General features: G+C 39.0%; 1 protein-coding gene across 2 annotated transcripts in view; it reads right to left on the bottom strand.

The window, feature by feature from the left end:
* The window catches only part of LOC100694467 (ras-related protein Rab-26), a 112,841-nt gene extending 97,377 nt beyond the window's left edge, over positions 1-15,464 (bottom strand). The window contains exons 1-2 of one of the 2 annotated variants that reach the window (XM_005447990.4): positions 14,795-15,464; positions 11,345-11,455 (exon numbers count right to left, since the gene is read on the bottom strand). In XM_005447990.4, coding sequence (XP_005448047.1) covers positions 11,345-11,455; positions 14,795-14,971 — 288 coding nt within the window. In that variant the 5' untranslated portion in view covers positions 14,972-15,464. The remainder of the gene's footprint in view (positions 1-11,344; positions 11,456-14,794) is intronic. The other variant, XM_003438677.5, reaches the window with a different exon arrangement.
* Between the last annotated feature and the right edge of the window lie 413 nt (positions 15,465-15,877).

A 15,877-nucleotide genomic window follows, 5' to 3' on the forward strand; every position in this document is an offset into this window, starting at 1 on the left:
GTAAGAAATCTTGTCTATGAGCAGTCGTGTGCCACACAGATTGACACTTGAACCCAGACTTGCTCTGTTCGGCAGCCTTCACTACAGCACTGTGATTGAATTGGAATGCTTCCAGTCTGAGATTAGTCGACTGTCAGAATGGGAAGTGAGGTGTTTCTTTTGAGCAAACCTGTCCTGATGGAATACTATGTTAATACCCCCATCTGTATATTTGTCACCACATGGAGATTATGGTTGTAGCAGCTGCAACAGCGACAACATCAACATGCCCCCGTCACCCGAGAAGGACCTTGGATAAACCTGAAGCTCAAAAAAAGCCTGAAAGCCATCTGCCAGCCGAACGAGCTGAATCTGGTGGAAGCAGTGCCACATATTCATCGCATTGCATCGTTGTCACGGTTACTGGTCCATAACAACGGTCTCCTGGGAACTCAACAAGCACATGAAGAGTTGTCTGATGCAAAAGCAAATAAATGAATAAAGAGGTACAAGCAGACCAATACATTCGATTCTGTAAGCATCTCAGTTTACTGTACATCTGTCCCCAAGGTGTCCAGGTCGTCTGTGTCAATTTACTAGTAATAATAACATAAATATTTTCACACTACAGCTTATTATTTACCAGGGTTTAAAAAAATGCAATGTAAATGAAAACCTACAGAAAGAATTTAAATAAAGGAAAAAAACAGCAGGAATGATTGAGGTTATGTAAGAGTGGAGAAAATGTGGCTTTGTACTGTTCCTGATGTTGTTATCCTGTGGCAGCTTATTAGCATGAGTGTGTTTCATCATTTTGCTTATTCATGAATACTGAAGTGCATCTACATACGGCTTATTTTCAGCAGATACTGCAGGAGAAGAGGAGACCACGTGCTGCAGACTGAAAGGAAATTTCTGACAATGATCGTGGCAATGCAGGCGATTTCAGGGTTTGATGGGTTTTGAACAGAATTTTTGATAACTGTGAATCAATGCTTCAAGTCACATGATGACACATTTTGATATCATTAGGTATGCTATGATTATGATTATGTTATGATTGTGCTTTTCACTTTCCACCCCACAGCCTGGTGCCATAGCCTTAACAGCTATAATGCAGCACATATACTAAGTACATACTTCAAACACAAAACTTAAATAAATAATATTCAAAAGCTTTAAGCGCTAAAAATAAAATGGGTACAGCTGCATAATGCCATATGCAGCTGTACAGCCTAATAAAACATGAAATAGTCACAAAAAGGCTTCTTTTTCAATGTTCATGGCTACAAATTACAACTTTTTTTGCGACAGCAATTTTCAATGTAAAGTTTATCATGTGTCTGTAGCATATATGTTGTTCAGACAAAGTGAAAGCAAGCCACTATGCTAACCAAGAAAGAAGCTATAAAAGAAATTGTAACTATTATAATTTAACCAACGCCATCAACCAAATCTGCTAATTTTTAATGGTTTTACCTGATGACGGTGAAATGATTCGCTCCATCACCAACTATCTCAACCTCCAAATTTGTACCTTTCCATTTTTTAAGCCTTACACACAGCTTATGTCAAGTTTGATCATCTTTTACATTTAAAAGCAGGAAAAAATCACCTTAGTGTAGTTCTTTTTATTTGATGACTTCTCCTAAAGTTAGCCAAAACACACCAAAATGAAAGTATTCTAATGTTGCACTGGTGTTACTAAAGTCTAATTTTGTGCCTACTCAGATGGATTTGAAATCTACCATACCCTACACCTCATACGCATGGCTTCCTACTACAACTTTGAATGCAGACTAGTTTGCAGTAAACAGTTTTATGTGGTAGTTCGTGTTAAATTGTTGTTAATAATTACAAATGGTGGTTATGAGGGCCAAAGTAACACTGCCTTCGACAGTGTAGAAAGATGATTCAGTGAAAAGGTGATGAGAAAATTAATTCAAAAGAAAGTTCTGCTTGGTTTTATCCAGAAAAACACAACTTATAAAAATGAATATATATTCATTAACATGTTTTAAGATACTATAGTTAGATAATATTTCATTTGCTACACTTTCTCCAATTAAGGGATAATAGGGGGGGTTGTGTTGGTTTATTAAAATTAATCATCTTTATTATAATTACTAAATATATGCTTGAAAAGCAAAAAAGAAGAACTACAGTCTGCAAAGGAAACAAACCTTCCATATGGTTGACTATAAGCTCCACTTTATAGCAGCCACGCTGTCTCACAGAGCCATCTCACTGTCCACAGCTGAGCCCACAGCTTACACAGTGTTACGCAACTGAAAGTCATAAGTGCCTTTACGTCACCATAAATAATGCAAATCCTGGGTGCATCAGGTCGCTGGCAAATCCCACCACATGTAATATAGATACAGTGGTAGGCTGCAAGGATAAAGTCTGTGATTCATTCTACAACTTGAAAGAAACCAATAAAACGACAATGAGCAGATAACAGAAGCGTGTGTCCTAATGTGTGGATGTCTTTGCTGGTTCATGCATACTGAAGACTGCCTTCTACCTTTTTGCATAGAAAATTGCCTTTGGTGTACCTGTGCATTGTTACCATGACAACCAACATTGTCCAGCGTGGTCAGCGGGAAATTATGAAGCAGAAAATGAAGCAGAAATATCACATGTTTATTAAAATGTACGACTGTGAAATCTGTTGAGTTTCCCAGTGTTTACTGGGACTGTTAAGATTGGCCGCCACCAAAAAAACATCCCAGACTCGACGGACGTCTGGCTCAGGGAGTGCAATAAACATTAGTTTGCTGTGACTATGTGTAGTAACACCTCTATACATGTGTGTGTACAGATAAGTATACACATACACAGAGTTACTCGTGAAAAGGGACAAAAATACTAATACTGATTAGTAAGAACTGAGATCACTGAAATATTGAATTACTGAGATCACAGCCAGGAGATGTAGCTTCTATCTCACAGCAGTACTACTGCCAGTGTCTAAAATTAACACATTTTCCATGAACACTGTTGCTCCCCAGCCTTGTAAAGCAGGCTTAATCTCACAAGCTTAATATTCACGGCAACAATTTAGGCTTACAAACATTTGCTGAGAATCTCCTGAAACTAGCAGACAACCCATCCTGGAAGCTACGATGAAGATAAAAACAGCGTCTCTCAAACCTCACAAAAACTCTTGAACGCTGCTGAAACTGTGACCTTTTTGATCTTTAACATTTTCCGAAAAAGTTTAGAGGGAATGTTCTGAAGAAATGTGACATTTTCTGATTATTACCAGAGCTGCGTATCAAGAGCTTCATCTTTACTAATGAGTAAACACATCAAATGCAAATTCTTGTTAGTTCTTTCCAAAAATCCACCATCTGCCTTCACCGCAGATTCATAGGATGTAAGCTTTTGTTTGTTTGAGCACTTTCATTCACATTTGTGATTCAAACAAACCAAGATTGCTTTTTTAGCCACGTTGTAAAATGCAGAGTACAGGCTGACTTCAGTGCCACATAATTTTGCTCCGTCTGCAGTTTGACGAGCCCATACAGTAGCATCCATTCACAAATCCAGTCATTCAGTCAGGTATATAAGTGCTTTCTTCTCCTCGTCATCTTCCACCACCAGCAACCTCATCAAATTTTAGCCCTGGGAGTTTGATCAGGATAAACAGGCTAATTTTATTCCATAATGCAGTCAACAAATAAAAGCATACAACCTGAACTCTGTCAAATTTCTTTAAGAAAACCTTTCCAAAGAGCAGTTTGGGGACACTGTTATTTGAAGTATAAGTGACATGATATTTTTACTTTAATGATCCACATGGAAACCAACAGGTTCTTCCGGTGTCCAATCCCAATCCCAAAGATTTTCTATCAAGTGAACTTCAACATGGGTCCAGATCAAAACATGTGGCCCAGAAAGTTTTAAAAAAAGATGGATTTTAATGCCTCACTTTTTCCCCTAAAAAACATTTTAGGTGATGAATTTAGCAGAAATGTGAAAAACGATTAACTGAAGGGTCTTCTCTTATGCAAAGTCTAACTTCTCTCTGTCTTTGGTGAAGAGGATAACATTTTGATGTGATTTTGTATCGATCACGACACATTTCTAAGGAACTAGTTTGATTTGCCCTAGAAGAGAAACGGTGTCTTCCAGTTCTGCACCATAAATCAGTCCTGCAGCTTTTTTTCTCCAAATCTAACCTTGGGGCTCACAAAGTAAAACACAATAGGAAGTGACTTCTCTTTCAGTGAGTAATTTACCAGAGAAGAGGTACATTTCTGGAGCATGCAATCATGTTTAGAATGTGCAGAATAGAGTCTGACTTCCAGGTCTGAGATTTCTCAAAAGCCACTTTCAGCATTTGCTGCACCCTTTATTGCTTCCATCTTACAAAGTAATTTATTTTCTAGTTAGTCATTACCAAGGGGGATAAACACTGTGGCTATTATTTCTCCTGTGTGTTTTCACTTCTTCCACCTTTTGCCATCGACATACATGTTAAAATCCTGAGCTCTGTGCGCTCTGAAAGGATATGTGATCTCTTCTGATTTTGTGCCATAAAGTGACAAAGCAATTTTCATCTAATCCAGCCCATCAGCTTGCAGAGTAATATTTTAAAGAATAAAGCTCAGATATTTAAGACGTGATGATTATGCAAAAGTAAAACTCTGAAGCTTAAGACCATAATAGTCAAAGACGATTGTTATTTCCATCTGAATTCATTTATATTTTGCAGCATAGTCCCATAGGTCCCATAGTTCTGGGACCTCCCTGCTCTTCCATGCAAATACGTGGAATGCATAAACTGGGGCGAGTACACCTCGCTGCTCTACCATGCAAGACACCAGCACACCATGGAACAGGCATCAGTGACTACAGATATAGCACTTATTTAGTCAGATATAGGATGAAAGGAGGAACAAGGGTAGTGGTGGGTTGCAATATGGCACCAACTGTGAGTTAGATTAACACTCGACTTTGTTACATCAGCACTTTATACCAGCAGTCCCCAACCCCCAGGCCACGGACCAGTACCAGTACGTGAGTTGAGGCTGGGGTGTGAAATTTATAGTTTTCGGGGGTTTTATCGTTATTTTTTTTATCGTTTTTATCGTTAACTTGGTTTCCCTTGGTCTTTTCCCGTGTGTTATGAATAAATCTTGCTTTTTTGGTACCAGTACTGGTTTTATTTTGTTGTATAAGAATATCCTAGGAACCACAGGTAAGCCATCAGTCTGAGAGCAAAGTGCTCTGTTTGAGTTTCACAGGACTACAAGGTCTTTAAGATAAGAGCCTTGCAGCTGATTCTGGATCAGCTGTCCCTCCTGTCTAGACATTTGTATTCCCACATACAATGACATAAGCAAAACATGTCACATGGCAGTTAGTTCAAAAAGAAAATACAGTGAGGTGGTCAACATTGCCCTGCGTGTCATGCTCTGATAGACTGTTTGTGTGTGTGTGTGTGTGTGTGTGTGTGTGTGTGTGTGTGTGTGTGTGTGTGTGTGTGTGGCCTGGAAGGAGCAACAAACACACACAAACCACGTGTGTCGATGTGAGCTGTGCAGCATTGTGTTTAATGATTAGCCAGCCTGGTGCTGTGCAGCATCATTTAAAGCTGAGTGAATAGGTGGAGAAAGGGACAGAAAAGCCACACTATGGTAATAAGATAAAGCACAAATAATTAAATGCAGACACACACACACACACACACACACACACACAGACACACATGTATTATCGACAGCAGGGAAGAGAAACGGGAATACGATCTGCCATTCCTCCACCATGGAAACAGGTAAATCTCATCAGAAATTCTAACAAACCTTTCCCAGGAAAAGACAAAAAAGAAAAAAGAAAAGGAGCGAGGTCGAGCAGCGTTTGAACTTTGATTTCTGACTCATCATTTCTTCCTGTCAAGTGAAATATAAATAGATGGAGAAAAAAAAGCAAGCAGGAGTACCAAAAACTTTTTTCCCCCTGCTCAGTGCTGACACATATTCCTCATTATCTTAAATGTAAAAAGGTCACATTGCTGCACATTCCTGACAGAGCCGATAGTGCCGGTTTTTAACACTCACAGCCGCACTCAGTGCTGGAATATATCACATTTTAAACTTAACGACAGCACATTTACAGCACTTCAGCTTCAGTGCTTCTGCCCTAATGGGTGCATGAACACACAGGCTGCACTACTGGCAACTATGACATCATATTTACACTTCACCAAAAACAAACAATTTTTTTTTTTTAAACAGGAGGTAAGTTTTTGTTAACCTGCTCATAAAATCTGTTATTGCCTCACATCTAACAGATCTTTAAAAACTCACCCAAGTAACTTACCAGTATGAGCAATTTAACTTAAAATATTCATTTTAATTAAGCGTGGGGTGAGAGTCGAGGTGACCTGTGCGGCACTGTGTCGGCTGCAAGCTGCTAAATATTAATTACTTATCCTCAAATATTACTGACGGTGCCAATTACAGATTTTCACTGAGCTCTAAGGATACTACCCTCTGGTACCAGGGAAGTTATAAGAACAAAGACACCCAAATTACCCAGGCGTCCTTGCAGATAAGCTCTGGTGTCCATCATTTACTGTTCCGCACAAGCTGATAACATTATCTACAGCAGAGGGGTTAAGTAAAGACAAAATGTTAATGGCGAGTGCCTCCAATTTTCTTTTGAAAGGGAAATTAACTCTACTAATGTAGGTAGATATATTCTTCGAAGAAGCAACACACTCAATGAGAAGCAACACACACTTTTGGTCATTTTTAGCCAGGGCTGGCTAACATACATAGATTCAGACCACGTTTCTGATCAGTTTAAAGTACATTTCCATACTAAAGAAAGACAAAGGTGCTGTTTAAAAAGTTTGTTCTGTTAATAAAACCATATATTTAAAAAAGCAGTCACACTAAAGTGTTAATCACACATGGATTATTTTAAGGTCTAATGAGCGTATGAGCCCATAAGTAGCCTGACGAAACGAGCGCATTTCAAAAGACTGTCAAAGGAGTGCTTCTTTCAGTGTCTAGCCCAGATATTCAAGCTCCTAATAATAACTGAAATCTGTCACAAAGTGCTCAAGACTTCAAAAACATATATACAGAGGCAGAGACTGAAGAGATGAGAGTCTGAGCAGGCGCATTAATGAGGAGTAAACGGTAATGTCAGCATGTGTGGGAGTGCTTGCGAGTTATAGACCTTGAACATTAGAGCAAGGTTTTTAGTTATCAGCTTTGTCAAAAAGTAAAACAGGTATTTTAAAAGGGTTAAAGAAATCGCTCTACTTTTTTTTTTTAAGTGTGGTTCTTTCTGTTGTGTCAGGGGAGAAATCTGACTCTCATATCAGGTGATAGGAAAAATTGTACACTAAAAGCAGGTGTGGGTGTTTGATCCCCTCCGTATGCCAAAGTGCTGTTGGGCTAGAAACAGATAATCAGTTTGCCCCTTAATGGCTGGCCACCAACATGTAGTTATTGTGATACAGCTTGAATGCTCAGATCAAACCATGAAATTTGCTGTCCTACTGCCTTCTTGTAAGAACTGGATGAACTCAGAATCTCAGTTTCTTCCATCAGGTCCAGCTCATCTTTGCTTGAAGTTGACTTTTCCGTGTGTTTTTTAGGATGAATTTTTCAATGTTATTGGTGTGTCTACGTTACCTGACAAATTTGCATCTGCATCAGAATCTTGCTCAGTGTGTAATGGTCTTAAGCACAAGTACCAAAAACTACATCACGTCTAAGTACCACTCGAAGCTGGCTCTAAAAGTGATTAAATACCCGTAGACATTCAAAGCCCATGGTATGAATTGCGTTTAGCTTCACAGGATACTTCCCCCTTCAGAACAAATCTGAGTTGGGTGAATCTTTTTCTCATCCACCTGGATACTGGACTTCGCGTTGATTAACAGATCAACGTGCTTCACCTCTGCTAATTGGACTCATTAAACTGGATCTATTCTCTGTGCATGCGCCTTTTACCTGCTCTAAAACCTTTTTGATCGATAATCTGACTGATGCTAAAGCTTGCTACATGGTACAGATCGCAAAGATGTTTGGTTATGGATGAGATTCTAGTGTTTTGTTAGCATTAACTGATCCCTTAGCACATCAACTTAGCATAAATATTTTCACTTCTGCCTCCAAAAGAACCCAAGAAAAATGTTGAAGCTTCAAAATATAGTCCAAAACAAGTGACATCACACTGGTTACTGTTATGTTGTCTATGTTCCAGGTTCATGGTTCTTGTTTTGCCCACAGTATATGAGTAAATAAATGCTAATGAGATCCACCTAGATCTCTATGAATGCTAAAAAGAATTAGGTAAAGCAACAAACAAAGACTGAGTGATGATATATATATATATATATATAAACTCTTAAATATGTATCTTTGAAATAACCAGTAGTATTTTTCATAATAATCAGCTCACACTGTCCCCTGTACTGTAATTGCCAGGAAAGATGTTTTCATGTCATAGAAGTGATAATGAGGGGACAAACACACAGAGCACGCTAACAGCCAAAGCTCGGTTGGGATAACAGGAGTTTTTTGATCCAGAATCTGTAAAAGTTTAGTTTGGTTTTTTTTAGCTCTGTAGTCTGCTTGCAAAGTGATAATGACCACTTCTTTCTGTTACACAGTCTTTGTGGCCAATGACTGGAGACAAAACACTTTTATCTATTTTTACCTCTTTTGCTGTTCTGTTTTTCTTGAGTCTGAAACAGCGTTGTGCTGTCTAATGTTGTGTTCAGCACAGTTCCAATTCACAGTTTGCAGCCTTTGCTTGCTACATCATGCTGATTTTACCTTTACTTCTTTTATATGTATCGTGAGACCCTGGCTGCCCTGGTAAAACAGCAACCGATATGTTAAATGCTCAATAAGCAGCATGGTTCTCTTAAATTACAGCACAGAATGCTTCCCCTGTGTGGTATCAATGAATATACAATAAAATATGCCCTGGTATGCTGCATTAACAGGGCTTTCAGATATTGAAATGTACCTACTTTCTACCATTAAACACCCTCTACGATAACTGTTTCTAGTCCCAAGTTGTGACACTTCAAGTGTAACTATTTTTTTCTTTCTTTCCTTTTTTTTATGTAAGCCTCGCATGTAATTTCCCCCAGGGCACGACGGGCAAAAATTGGGCAAATAACCCATCAATAAATTAACTTACTTTGACTAAAACTTTTTCATTTTGTTCCATTCAGTTTAAATGCATTGTGTCGCCTAGGGGACAGAGAGGGTTTAAACTTTTAAAGGCTAGTCATTATAGCTGGACATTTCTTTCTAGAGCTACTACTCACTCTCAGTCAGACAATAATATGCTCTCAATCTCTCCCGCTTGCTGCTGCTGTCCTTGAAAATCAGTGCACTTCCCAAGTGAAGAATTTAAGAGGTACTGATTTTGCACATGAAGGCCGGTTCAATCGTCAAGGAGAGCACTACTGAAAGTGTGAAAGCAGCTATAAAGTTTCCTCTCTGGCACTGCAAAATAGTCCCAGTTCTGATTTAAACCTACAATTTTTGACAGAAAAACTTTATTAAATATTTATAAGTTTACACTTGGTGTTAAAGCTGTCAAAATATTATTTACCAGATATTGAAAGCTTGGTGTTATAAATTAACATCATGAGGAACTGTAGCCTTTCTCATTGTTATCATGCTTTGTGTAAGTCTCCATCTTTATTAATATTCAATGTAAAATCTCGGTAGTGCTTGTTTAAAGGAAAAATCTAGTAAACATAAATGGCCTGTATTTATATAGCGCTTTTCTAGTCCCTAAGGACCCCAAAGCGCTTTACATATCCAGTCATTCACCCATTCACACACACATTCACACACTGGTGATGGCAAGCTACATTGTAGCCACAGCCACCCTGGGGCGCACTGACAGAGGCGAGGCTGCCGGACACTGGCGCCACCGGGCCCTCTGACCACCACCAGTAGGCAACGGGTGAAGTGTCTTGCCCAAGGACACAACGACCGAGACTGTCCGAGCCGGGGCTCGAACCTGCAACCTTCCGATTACAAGGCGAACGCCCAACTCTTAAGCCACGATCACCCGCACGAACATAAGTCTAAAAATCTCCATTCTACAGATCATGCTAAACTCTACCTCACCACATCTGTGTTATGATATTTTATTCATGAATATATTATTTAGGAATGTCACAATACCAGAAAAAACCCCAATATGCTACACACCCACAAACAACTTTAGGAGGTCCTGTTATGAGCAATTGCTATGCTAGCCTGGCCTTGGTGGGTGTGGGCAGAACATTCATTTCAGGATTTTTAAGACATTTTTTGCAGTATCCCCAACACCCTCACCGTTTACAGTATCCTGAAGTTTCAACATTTTGACACTGACTTAATTTTAAATATTTATCTGTTCAAACAAACGACTCTAAAATAATAACGTGGACCTGCTGTTTCTCCTCGCATTATAATACACTGTTGTCACTTGGCTGCAAATCGAGCGTTAGCTAGCTGCTAGGCTATTTGCATTTGGTTACAATAGCTAATTCCCAAATTGCTGCTTGCCCCTCGTACATTGTTCTGTCAAATTTTTAACTTTCACAGCAAAAGTTAAGAGTCCAGGTTAATTTAGCGATTCTGATTCAATTATTGATTCTCACTGAGTTTCTCATTGGCTCTGATTTGGGAGTCACTACCATGTCTAAGCAGCATATCAGAGACATTAAATTCCTGTAAATTAATTGGATGCTGTGGGGGTGGGTAGGGATGGCTAATGAGTATCCCTGGTTAATCCACCTTTCTGAACTTTAGAATGATCAGAATTCACAAAACAGACTTAATGATTTAATCAAAATTGCCACAGCTGCTGTTTAGCAACCACAGATAGCGCCTCCTGGTGGCTATTCAAAAAAAAGCCCAAGGTTTAAGGTACTTGGGCATTGGCTTTTCAGACTTGGAGGCTTCATACATATTTTATAGATCTGATACAGCTGTAAAGCTTTACTGTGCATGTGTTAGTGCAAAACAATTCCACTAATATGTTTCCTGTTTCGACTGCTGATCAACTTTTTGGAGGCAGCGAACATCTCTACCATTTCAGAAATCTCCCAAAGATTCTAAACCATATGTCCTCCATAAATAAAATCTCTGGCACAACTCATACTGCAAACAGCTACAATTCTCAGAGCCAGACTAAGTTTGAAAAATAGTGGAAAGAGATTTCCTTTGGATGGAAGCATCAGCCACAGCTTATGATATTCACATAGGGACTATAAGGATAGAATTTTTAATTTCTCAGTAACTTGACAAAGCGTACACTTGGCTAAAGAAGCAATGACGCGAACAGGCAGACACAATGTAGCCTATATGCTAATGCTTACCCTGAAGTCAATGCCCACGGTGGAGATGAAGCTCCCAGCCAGAAAGGCTCCATCTTTGAAGCGAACCAGCAGACAAGTCTTTCCCACGCCTGAATCCCCCACGAGCATCACCTGAGACAGAAAGTGACAATGTATTGGTTCATAAAATGTTAAACCTTGCGCGTGTGTGAGTGTGGGAAGATGTTTGAGGTATATAAAAAAATACATATACAAAATACACTAAACTGGGAAAAAGCAGCATGTACAGACCAATGGACACAAAACTGTTTATTTTTATGGTGTTTTACATATCACATTATATATAAATATATATACATTTTTTTCTCTTATTTAGTGGTCTACTCTGATATTGGTATTCATTTAGGTTTGATTTGCTGTGTTCAGAGGTGACATTTGGTACACTGAACTGTTACAAGTGGGAGTACCACACAAAGTCAAAGTGGAGCTGTGATTTTGGTCAGTCTACCATGGGAACAGTTGCTAATCAGGGTGCATTATTAATACCAGCTGCCACCCACATAATGAGAATTTAGATTTGCATATGCCCAATGTAGAATATCATTAGTCTTTTTCATCTCCATTTCATACTTTCAATTATGTATGTTCTGTGTCAATGCTGTGTCATTATTGATTATTCCTCAGCCAAGTCGAGAGCCAAGACAGAGGTACAGAGAGATTTACTTCAAACACTCAAGATATGATTGTACTACAAACTAATTCAAGGGGTTTAACAACAAGTATAGCATCAAGATACATATTTGTGAATCATTGCAGTTTGTCTTTTTTGTCTTTCTGTTAGTTTAAGTATGTAAAAACCACCAAGTCAAATTTCGTGGTGGAGATCTAGAGCTTTTACAAAACTAAAAAACATTAAATGTTTGTGGATCTGGCTCTTCCAGATCGTCACTCCCTAGTACTTGCTTCCAAGACTCCAGACATTCTTGTGATTTGCAAAATAGGTTTTTAGTAATAGTTCTCTAGTTTTCTGATGGCTTTTCAAGCATTTCTTTAGACATTTGCTGTTTTTTCACTCACCTTCATTCAAGTCTTATACCATATGATTAATATTTTTTTAAGTTAAGCCACTTAACATAGACCTATGAATCATTCAGGCATAAAAAGGTACCCAACTCAAGGGATGAACCAGTGTTGTGTGTACACATAACAGACATAATTAAGCAAAGAACCAATTGTCAAAAAAACACATAATTGATTTCAATGTCTTTAGCTGAATCCATAGAAAATGTTAAAGATAACACAGATTGACAGGTATCAAATAGTATTTTAGCACCAACAAGAGGATTACCAAAGAACTGTTAACTGAAAGTGTATCTTGGTATATCTTGGCTGGATGAGTGGAGGACAAAAGAAGAAGCAAAACACCTAAAACCCTACAGTGGCTGAACCGTATCTGAGAAACAGGAAGAAAGGGCTGGGTTATGTGAAATTACACACAAAACTGGACTGAAAATCAGTGACAGTAAGTCTTATAGAGAGATGGATGGATCTCCTCTGACCACCTCCATGCAGTTTGATGACAGTTTGAAAAAATAAGTCATCAAAGTGCATGGAAGAGGTCAGAGGAGAGGTAAAACAGTGAGTGTCTACAGCCGCTAAAACACAATGGAGCCTGAGCCAGTGGTGTTGGAAATCTTGTCAAAATTGATGGAATTACAAATGCAGATAAAAGTACTGTTTGAGACTGATACACCATGCAAGATCCAATAATTGGAAAATGCTTTATTTTCAGCATAGCAGTAATGCCAAGTACACTGCCAATACACTAAAAGTAGAAAAGCACACAATGGAACACTATCAGCGATGGATTTGCCTGTTTATGGAAATATTGACTTTCAGGCTTACATTTATTTATTGAAGTGTTAAGTTTGCACATTTCAATAAACTACTGCACCTATTACCTTTTTTCCTACCAAAATATAAACAAATTCAAGATTTTTGCACAACAGTATATTTAGAATTGCACATAGTATAGAAAAGCAGAAAATATATTTAGATTTTAAATGATCCGAATCTTTCCTTTATAAGCTATAACTCAAAAAATTCTTTTACACACATAAAATGGGCTACACACACACACACACACACACGGTGTAGATGTAGCTTGCGAAAAGAGAAGAAGGAAGGGATGCAAAATCTGCATTTTTTTTAACAGCCAGCAGTGGGCGACACCCCTGCATGCAAAAAACAACTTCTGGGTGCACTTAAGTGTGTATGGCAAAACAGTTTCCTGACCTCAGTAAACACTTTCCTGATAAGCTTATGGGCTCATCTGCTTACTCATAACAAGTGAAACTTTGGGTTAGTTTTGTCAATTTGTGCGCCTATAAGTGACCAGCAAAGTATGCCGTATCATGTGACTGACAATCACCTCCTATGAGCACCAGTCAATCACATCCACCTTTTCACTCCTCACATCTGGTTTCAAAACACCAAGATGATGTTTTTTGGGGAGAGGGTTACATTTTTTTGTAAGGGAAGACTAAAACAGACCTTCATCCCTGATGGCATCTGCCTCCTGACACAGCTATCAGGACATCTCAAACCTGAACTTTACCATGAGATGGCAGTAGCACTTATTCTGTCAGCTCCACTCCTGTTAAACAAAAAGTGCCGCTGCTCTCCTTCACTGCTGTTAATTTATTTCATTAATAATAGAAACCCCTCTCCATCATCATCAGCTCTTCCATGTTATTGCACCGGACTACATGTGTGCAGCAACACTTAATGTTTCTAAAGTTCAGCACTTGAAAGGAGACACCGGATGCACTAAGCAGCATTTCATGCATGTGCGAGCAGTTTGGAAGGTAAACATGAGGAAATCTCAAGCACAGAAGGAAAAACTGTCAAAAACAGAACACTGAAAACAACATTTGTTTTCTTGCATAAGCACACAGCATATGTTTTTGTATATGTTACGTATGTTTTTCTGTTTTAAAGCACCTTGAGTGGCTTAAGAAGCCTGTTAAAAAATAGATGACAAGGTGTATGTCTATAGAGCTACTATCCAGCAGTCAAAAGAGATGAGATGATATCTCAGAGAAACTAAACTAAAAGAAAATTCTGAAATAAAAATGAACACAATAGGAAATGATATTTCTTGGCCGAAACTAACTTCCATACACAGCCATGCCTGAAAACTACAAAAGTAGAAACAAAGTAGAAAGCCAACTATTTTAAGAAAAAGACTCCTTTTCAGGGCAAAATGAATTATCTTTAATCATCTTTAGATTCATCTCTGCAGACATTCACTGTGATTTGTCTGTAGAGTCATGCATCTCCACTGGACACAAGCACACTTTTAACTAAGAACATAAGCCATGCTTTTTTTCCTTTAAAGAGGGACTTTTTAAAATTGGCTGCTGCTGATTCGCTTCACTTTTCAGGTGAAGTCGCTATAAGACGAATACCCTACGCTAAGCTTGTGCTCACCTTGAAGGCGATGTCATAAAACTCTCCGCTGTTGCTGATGGACGGTCTGCTGGGATAGACCAGCCCTGAGGACGGAGCAGCAGCTGCGGTCAAACCTTTCCCCGTCCTCCCGCTGCTCGGAGATGCCTTGGGGCTCTTGGAGCTCCCTTTGCCTTTCGCTGTCTTCTTCCTGGACATGACTCTGACGACCTGCTCCGCTTCAGCAATTAAAAAAGGAAAAACGAGGAGGAGGAGAGTGTGAACTGGACACTTTTCTTTTCTCCTTTTTTGAGTTCTGATCGGGGTACGTTGAGGTGAGGTAAGTTCACCTGTGCGTCAAAATCATGACTGTGCGTAAAGCCTAAATTGGCAAGTGACAACAAAACTGAAAAACTGTCCTTTAAAGAGAGGCAGCTGTTGTCTCCGCGGTGCAGCTGGATGACTGTAAATCTGAGGTCTGCTCACAATGTAAACAGCACCCTCTCTCTCGCTCTCCCTCCCCGCCTCTCTCTCCAGTTCTCCCGTAACGTGATGTTGGGAGCGGGAGAAGGCATGGTTGTGTGGAAAATCCACACTAAAACAAAAGATCCACACACTTTCTAATTATGCAGCACAAAAGCATTCTCGTTAATCTAGAAAAAAAAAATAAGATCTCTTATAGCTGATAATGTGGCAAATCAAAGATACGACTTGATGAATGATCGGTCATTGTTTTAAGGAAGGACGAGAGACCGGAATCAGTCTTTTTACAGGGTAATTCTGGAAGCTTTACAGTATTATGCATATCACTTGGCTTCCACATCTTATTTAGGCTGTGGCTCCAAGTTTTTAATGCAAAAACAGACTGCACAATATAAATGTAAATTCTGTTTTGGGTGTATTTCCCTGTCTTAAAGGTCCAGCTTGCTTCTGGCACCGATTCAGAATTTCAGTTAGTTGTTAGTGCCATACTGCAAATTTTGGTATGATCCGATATTAAGTAAATGCGGGGCAAGTATACCGATCCCACTACCGATATTGATACGTTTAACTTTTAAAGGCAGATGAGAGCAGTGTGTCATGACTTATGAGCTGAATCATCATCCATTTGCAAACTCCAATGAC

The sequence above is a fragment of the Oreochromis niloticus genome, linkage group LG8 (genome assembly GCF_001858045.2).
Source record: "Oreochromis niloticus isolate F11D_XX linkage group LG8, O_niloticus_UMD_NMBU, whole genome shotgun sequence".
NCBI classification, from domain to species: Eukaryota; Metazoa; Chordata; class Actinopteri; order Cichliformes; family Cichlidae; genus Oreochromis; species Oreochromis niloticus.